The sequence below is a fragment of the Danio aesculapii genome, chromosome 2 (assembly GCF_903798145.1).
Source record: "Danio aesculapii chromosome 2, fDanAes4.1, whole genome shotgun sequence".
Taxonomy (NCBI): domain Eukaryota; kingdom Metazoa; phylum Chordata; class Actinopteri; order Cypriniformes; family Danionidae; genus Danio; species Danio aesculapii.
Genome location: NC_079436.1, coordinates 23297213 through 23305534, shown reverse-complemented (window position 1 = coordinate 23305534; position 8322 = coordinate 23297213). Strand labels below are relative to the sequence as shown.

The 8322-nt window shown below is 36.2% G+C and overlaps 1 protein-coding gene across 1 annotated transcript; it reads left to right on the top strand.

The window, feature by feature from the left end:
• Positions 1 to 1516: 1516 nt before the first annotated feature.
• Positions 1517 to 3795, top strand: LOC130235947 (serine/threonine-protein kinase pim-1-like). Its single transcript, XM_056466479.1, has 6 exons — positions 1517 to 1588; positions 2053 to 2100; positions 2235 to 2613; positions 3153 to 3329; positions 3427 to 3515; positions 3667 to 3795. The coding sequence occupies exons 3-6, from the start codon at positions 2259 to 2261 to the stop codon at positions 3793 to 3795; spliced, it is 750 nt and encodes a 249-aa protein (XP_056322454.1). The 5' UTR covers positions 1517 to 1588; positions 2053 to 2100; positions 2235 to 2258.
• The last annotated feature ends 4527 nt before the right edge of the window (positions 3796 to 8322 follow it).

Genomic DNA, 8322 nt, shown 5'->3' with positions numbered 1-8322 from the left:
AAGGCAGGTGCATGAAATGTTGCTGTTGTACGAGCTCGTATATTTCTCCCATCAGGAGAAGTTGTGGAAATCATTGATGCTTGTTTGGTCATTGCTCATACTGAGTGAGAAGAAATTTCGAATTGAGTTTAGCAATTGTTTCGCTCCAGATAATTTTTAAATATGTGAAAAATGTTCAGGATTTGTTGGCTTAAATTCATGAGGTGTGTGCAGTTGAATGAGCCAGTCTTACAATCTATCAGAAATTGACCAATCAGGAGGACAAACTCACTCAACAGCAACCGCTGCATGATGTGTCATACATGGCAGAGTCGTCAGAGATGATATTTTACAAAAGACAAGGTTATATTTCACCTTATAATTCACACACAAGGATACTGGTTCCCTGAAACTGAAAAAGCAAGACTTTTATCAATAGCTGATATATAAGAGAGACGGAGAACGAGAAAGAGATTGGCTCTGAAAGCAATGTCTTCCTAGGTCCATGTTTTTGACACTATATACAATCTTCTGATCTTCACAATCTACAATCTTCACACCATGTATGCCTGTCTTTAACTAAACAAACCTGAACAGTCTAATCAATGTTTTCAAGATCACTGGAAAGCTATAGACACGTGTGTTTGACTAGAGTTGGAGCTAAACTCTGCAGGATAGCGGCCCTTTGAGAGAAAAGTTACACATACCAGATCTTGATCATTTGAGTGTGAACAAATTTCAAGGTAATAATCATGTCTCTCTCTTCGTTCTGCACAGAATGCTGCGATTTTATGCGCTGTTGTCTCAAGATAGACCCCAGAGAGCGGATTGAACTGCAGCGACTCAACCTCCACAGCTGGATTAAGGTAAATACATGTTAATGAATTTTAATATTTTTGATTTGATTAGTTAGTAGATAATAGACATTAGATTTACAGTTTGATGTAAAGCTGTATAGTCAGTCCTAATACACCATCTTATATTCATTCTTCATGTTCTTTAATGTCCACTTTCTTTACTTTAGGCATGTTGCCTATATTTGTTTTTATGCAGTTTGTGTGATGACAATAAATATGATTTCTGTTTCTGTTTCAGACCAAAGAAGAGAATAAGATCAGCGAAATAATGGGTCAGTTTGGTACTGTTAACCCAACACACGCATGCACACACACTTTTTATGGCAATGTCTTTATTATTGTCAATATTTAATCAGCACTCAAATGTTTTATGCGTTTTGTTTAATAATAGATGATAAATAGCTTAATGGTTTTTCCACATTCAACAAGATTTCATTGTTCATTTGTTGACGTGTGTGTGCTGAATATGTACATTTTACATGAAGAAAAACATATTTCTATAACTACTACAGTTCATTTAAACAGTCCTGTTTTGTGTGAATTTATTTTTAAGGACAAATATTTGGTGCGTATATGAATCAGACAATAGTCTTGGAGTAAATAAACTCTCTACTGATTGACATTTTATTTCAACATCTTTGATTTTTCTTTTGACAGTCATCAATTCATCCTCTTATGAACTTGGTGTTCTGCTGGGTAGAGGAGGCTTTGGACTTGTTCAAGCAGCAACCCGACTAGAGGATGGCCTTCAGGTATCATCAATTTTCATCAATTAATATCTAGATCACTGCTTTAAATCAGAGTATCAGATTAAAATAATGGATAGATATCTGATTATTATTTTGGGCTAAATTAAACTGCTTCTTTGTTGAACTGTTCAGTGTTAATGACTGAAATATCAGCCTGATCTCAGAAGAAAACTGAACTATTTTACCTTTTGTCACTTAGTGGCTAATTGCTGTGAATTCAGATGAGTTCATTCGTATGAAAATGTATGATTTTTAAAAGGATGCGTGGCACCAAACCCCAGGCCTAAACCCAACTGTCAACCTGGATAAGCAAATTACAAGAGTGAGATTGTACAAATTCATACTAATCAGCCACTAAATCAAAAAGTCAAAAAGTGACAAATTGCCATGAGATAGACATATATGAACTCTGAACACAATAATTGTGTATAATTCTATAACACATCCTTTTTTGTTCTGTTGAACAGGTGGCAATTAAAATAGCCTACAACGAGAACGTCAGGTTCATCAACATTGTAAGTAGGCTGTTCTCTTCTACTCTTATTCACTGTTTCATTTCCAAGTATCTATAAATCACTAGACAAACTGTTATTGTCAACATTTTTACACGATATTCATCCAATCATTATAACAAATAAATTTCTTCCAGGACGGCTACTCAGAATCACTTCCAATGGAGGTTGCTCTTTTAGTTCTTGCAAACCAAGAACCCGCAACACCGGAAATAATTCAGCTTTTGGACTGGCGCGTGAATGAGGACGAGTACATCATGGTCCTAGAGCGGCCCATGCCCTCTGAAGAGCTGCTCACCTTTCTCTTGCGCCAAGAGTCGATCATTGAGGAGGATGTGGCACGGGTGATCATGTGGCAGGCAACACTGGCAGCTCAAACGTGCTGCCGACGCAAAGTGTTTCACCGCGATATTAAGATGGAGAACCTCCTGATCAACCCGGACACCCTCGAAATCAAATTGATCGACTTTGGATGCGGGGAAATCCTCACTGATGCTCCTTACAGAGGTTTTGCTGGTAAGTATGATCCCTTAAACTGTGAAGTGAGTCTCAAACTGTAGTAACGAGTTTACAATAGACTCCGAGTCAAGCTCTCAAATAGCATCATAGAATGAAGTCCACCAATCGATTAATACTGAAGATCTGGTGTATTAAAGGGATAGAAGATTTGTGCACTATTTACTCTTCCTCCAGTGATTTTAAACTTTTATGAGTTTCTTCTATTGAACACAAAAGAAGATATTTTGAAGAAAGCTGAAACCCTGTAACCAGTTAGTAGAAAAGAACAAATACTATGGAAGTCAATGGTTAGAGGTTTCTTACTTTCTTCAAAATATCTTCTTTTGTGCTCAACAGAAGAAATGTAAAAGATTTGAAACTGATCAAGAGTGAGTAAATGATGACAGAGTTTTACTTTTTGGCTGAACTATTCCTTTAATGAATGAAGTGAAAAACATTGCTTCCTGTCTGTTGTAAATCGAATACATTATTGCTTAGTAATGGCTATTTAATTAAAAGAATATCATCATTTAATGGTTAAAATCTCTCTCAATCAGGTACAGATGATTATGTCCCTCCTGAGTATCGAATAACTGGCGAGTACCACGGTGAAACAACGACAGTGTGGTCTCTCGGGCTACTCCTTTATGTGATGATGTGTGGGGATTTTCCAAATCGACATGACCTGCAAATGATCAGACGTAACATCTGGACCAAAGATCACTTGTCAAAAGGTAAAATCTCTATTCGGGTCAAGGCAAGTGGTCAATCTGCATAATACAAACTAGAGTTGTGAAGTAAATTTGAGTTCTCTCTCTTCTTTCTGCACAGAATGCTGTGATTTGATCCGCTGCTGTCTCCAGATCGACCCAGAGCAGCGAATTGAACTTGAGAAACTGAGTCTCCATGACTGGTTTACGGTATTATTTACATTCTGAACATTTTTTGATATTTGCTTATGCACTCTTTTATGCATGTTCCTAAATTTTCATAATTGTTAAAAAATCTTTTTTAGATGTTCTTTGGTTAATAATGCATTAAATAGCAGACTTTAATTTTGATTTGTTTCAGACTGAAGACGTGGAAATACCTGTACCCGAGAACCAGCTGGTCCATCAGTTGTCAGAGGATCCCCCATTTTTTTATATTCCTTTCTTTTTACTTGTTAGTTTTTTCTTTAAATATTATTGTATATTTTAGTATGACTGATGATAGTAGTTTAAAAAAACTTAAACACTAAAAAAAGGAAGTTGTAGCCAGCCATGACAGCAACCCTGTGCCACCTCAAGACCAAAAATCTTCAAGACCCCAGACTCAGGGACCGGCTGATCCATCAGCTGTCAAGGCATCCCTATTATTTATTGTATTTTTTATAACTTTATTTTATCAATAAATATTTTGTTATTTTGTGGAAATACTAATGGTAGTTGTGCAATAAAAAAGAAATAAATTGTTCGGCGACCATGAGAGCAACCCATTGGCGAATGAAGAAATGCATTCACTGTGAAACGCTCCATAGTGATGTACAAAGGTCTCAACCACTGCAAGACGTATGCACAATATGCACATCAACCACATACATGGTACATGCTGAACTGTACATACAAATTACATATATATATTTCAAATATAAAGTGAACAGGAAGTCTTTGTGGAACAACAGTGTTGTGATGGAACATAAAAGATCTTTGCCAGGGAACACAAAAATATTGCGAAGGAAAACAAAACTGTAGGAGGTAACGCAAAAATTTCAAAATATATATTTTCCTCCCACTATGTCCCTGCTGGGTCTCTGTAAAATAGAAGGTACCAAACTGTATGTTTAATGTTCACTGTAATGTGATGTTTACTGTTGTATTGTATGTACATTTTCTATTTGCTCAAATAAAAAATTGCACTCAAAAATGGCATCTCCATTTATTTAATTTGACTTCTTTTTTTACTACTTTGTTCTTGTACTTTACAATATTACTAGTGACAGTAATGCTATATAAATAAATGAAATAAAAAGAAAAGAAAATAGGTTGTACGATGGCCATGATAGTAACCCAGTGCTAAGTTAAATTCACCATTGTTTTAAATGTGTACATTATATTACTTTATTATATATATTATTTAGATATGATATATTATATTAAAGCAAATATTAGTGGTTCACAGCATTTACCCACCAGTCAACCTCAAACACTTCACCCAACTCAAGTTCCCAGGCACTTTTAATTTAGCATTAGTACAGTCCGCCAAATCAATGAGCTGACAGTCCTTAAAAATAGTGCCTTTTCAAAAAAATTTATTCGTAAGAAAGTCCTCCCATACCGGTGGTAGGCAGAGAAATTAAATAAAGAAACAGCTTTGGTTAGAAAATAACAGAAAAGATGTGAAGGTGACAGTTCTAATTCAGAAGATAACATTACATAAGTGCAGAATATACAATCCTTATCCAAATCTCTGAAATATAGTACACCTACAGTATCTCTCGCCACACAATAAAGCATGGTCAGTAACTGATAGAGGAAACAAGGTATTCATGGATAGTGGTATTAATGAAGAGGCAGTGGTAAACTTAAAATGCCGCCTAAATTGAGACCAAATCCTGAGAGTTGATAAGACTACTACATTATCTGTAAACTTGAAGGCATTAATAGGTAAAGGGGCAGTAAGTAAGGCCTGTAAAGGAGTGGGAAGACATGATTTTGCCTCTAATTTCCATCTGGGAGCATTAGATGAGTTAAACCAAAACATAATCCTATGAATATTAGCTGACCAGAAGTAAAACTTAAAAGTTGGGTAGAGATAACCTCACACAGTTAAAATTTTCAAGTAATACTTTACGAATACTAGGTACTTTACCATACCACAGAAAGGGTGTAACAATTTGGTCAAAAGACTTAAAAACTTTGGCAAAAACAACAGAATACGTTATAATAAAAATAATAATTTAGGGAGAACATTCATTTTGACTGTGTTAATTCTTCCAATTAAGGAAGAAAGGAAGATTGCGCCACCTTTGGAAGTCAGATTTAGTTTGAGCCAACAAAGGAGAATAATAAGCGGAGAAGAGAGATGAAAAAGATCTGGTTTTAAATATCTTGGGATAAATGTTACCAGATTTACACAGCCTAAATGAAACTAAATGAAGTCTTTAAGTTGCAATGCCAAAGAATTAAAAGAGTAACTCTCACTCTTCTAAAAATATTTATTTTACAACCAGAACATGAGCCAGTTTTGTTAAGAAAGGAAATGATAGAAGAAATGGCAGTGATCGGGTTACAGACACAATATAAAAAGTCATCAGCATAAAGTGATAGTTTAGTTGCAAATTTTAGAATGGGGGGTTCCTTCAAATGAAACATGAACGTCAGGCAGTTGACAGTGCCTCAATAGCCAGGGCAATTATTAGAGAGGAGAGTGGGCATCCCTGCCCCTCCCTGCCCAAGTATTGTGAATGCATACCATTTGCGTGTATGCTGCCCTGGGGTGAGCATATAAGAGATGAATCTATAAAATAAAAGTATTCCCAAAACCAATGTTTTTTAAATACAGCAAAGAGATATGGCCATTTATATAAAATCTTTTCAGCATCAAGAGCAATTACAACCTCAGAGGACAACAGAGGAATGTTTGGAATATATTATATAAAAAAATAAAATAAAAAATATATATATGTATGAGTATGAACATAAAAGAACAAATGTCTCCTATAAATAAAACCTGTTTGCACTTCAGATATTAAACATGGAAGTATCTTTTTAACATGAATAGCTAGCACTTTAGCATCATAATTTATTAATGAAAGTGGCCTATAGGAGCTACAAGAGGTGGGATCTTTTTCATTTTTTAAAAGTAATACTATGGAAGCTTGAGTCATCGCACAAGGCAAGAAGCCACATTTTAATGACTCTACAAAAACACAAAGTTAAATACGCATCGAATTTAGGAAGACGAGTGGGTTATGGTCACAATATAAAACAATCAGATGAAAGTTGGACCAATAACCCTCGAAATGTTGAATAGCAAGAACCATTGCTAAAGCCTCCTTTTCAATAGTAGAATACATCCGTTGGGCAGATGTAAACTTCTTTGAAAAGTAACAAACTGGGTATTCTACTTCATCAGCACCCCTTTGCTGCAGAACAGCTTCTGCATCGCTTGCATCCACCGCAAGACTAAATGGCTTCAAATGAACAGGTGCAGCCAACACCGGAGCTGAAATCAGTAAGGATTTAATATCCTTGAATGCACACTGGCATGCATTGGACCACTCAAACTGAATCTGAGGACTTAGGAGGTCAGTTTAAAGAGAAACAACCATGACAAAATTCGTACAAAACGAATGGTAGTAACCTACCTTACCTACAAAGCAACATAATTGCTGACGGTCCTTAGGAGAGGAAAAATCTCAAATCACTTTAACCTTAGCAGTAACTGGGCACACTTCATCACTACCAGTTACGTTACCCAAATAGACAACAGCGGCTTTACCAAATTCACATTTGGCCAAGTTAAAAGTAAGCTTAGCCTCTGCCAGTTGATTAAAAACTTGTTGGAGTAAATTATGTGTTCCAGCCATCATCCAAGTATGCTTCACGATTTAGAACACCAGCCACCACTGTGTTAATGAGCTGCTGGAAAGATCTTGGAGCATTTTTCATCCTGAACGTCATCACCCTATAATTAAGAAAAGCATCAGGGGTGATTAATGCTGATATTTCTTTTGCACGTTCAGTTAACACCACCTGCCAGTATCTCTTAAACAGGTTGACTTTTGAAACATACGCAGAACCTACACAATCCACACAATCATCTAATCTTGGCAAAGGATAGCAGTCACTTTTTGTTACAGCATTTACCAGTCGATAATCTGTGCAAAATCTAAATGTGCCATCAGATTTTTCTACCAGCAAGCACGGCAAACTCCACGGACTGTTACTGGACTCAGCGATGTGACTTTCCAACATGTAATCAACTTCTTTTTGTAAAAATGACCTTTTAAGTGGATTAACACAATATAAATGTTGCTTTATCGGCTGGGTAAAACCAACATCAATATCATGCTCAATAAATGAAGTTATATTAGAAATGTCACTGAACAACATTGGAAAACTTCTCACTAACCCAATGATGTCAGCTTTTGTCAGCTTGAGACAAGTGCGGTAGCTGGCTACTCAAAGTTGTGAGCATCTTAGAATATTTTAACCTACCCTCAACTGTACAATATGGTTCCACGTCTCAATATGGTTCTACGTCACTTTCATCAACAGATGTAAATGGTCCAACAGAAAGAGACTCTTGAACAGGTGCATGTACACTGTTTTCAACTTTTCAGGTATCTGAATCTCTCTCATAATAGGGTTTAAGCATATTTACATGACAAACTCTCAGACTTTTGCGATGATTGGGCATATGGATGGTTGGACAGTTTCCTTTTGATTTTGTAAGGACCACTATAACGAGCTTGCAATGACCCACCAGACACTGGTAATAACACCAAAACTTTGTCACCAGGGCTAAAACTTTGTTCCCTTGCTTTCTAATCGAACCAATTTTTCATCTTTTCTTGTGCTTTTTCAAGATTTTGCTTTGCCAATTCACGCACTCAGTATAAACGTGTACGAAGCTGTAAAAAAATATTCAGGAATAGTCAATGCTTTTTGAATCAGAGTGCCACTTCTGTTTCAATACGACTACAGGACCATGCAAATTGTGCCTAAAAACAAGTTCTGCCCA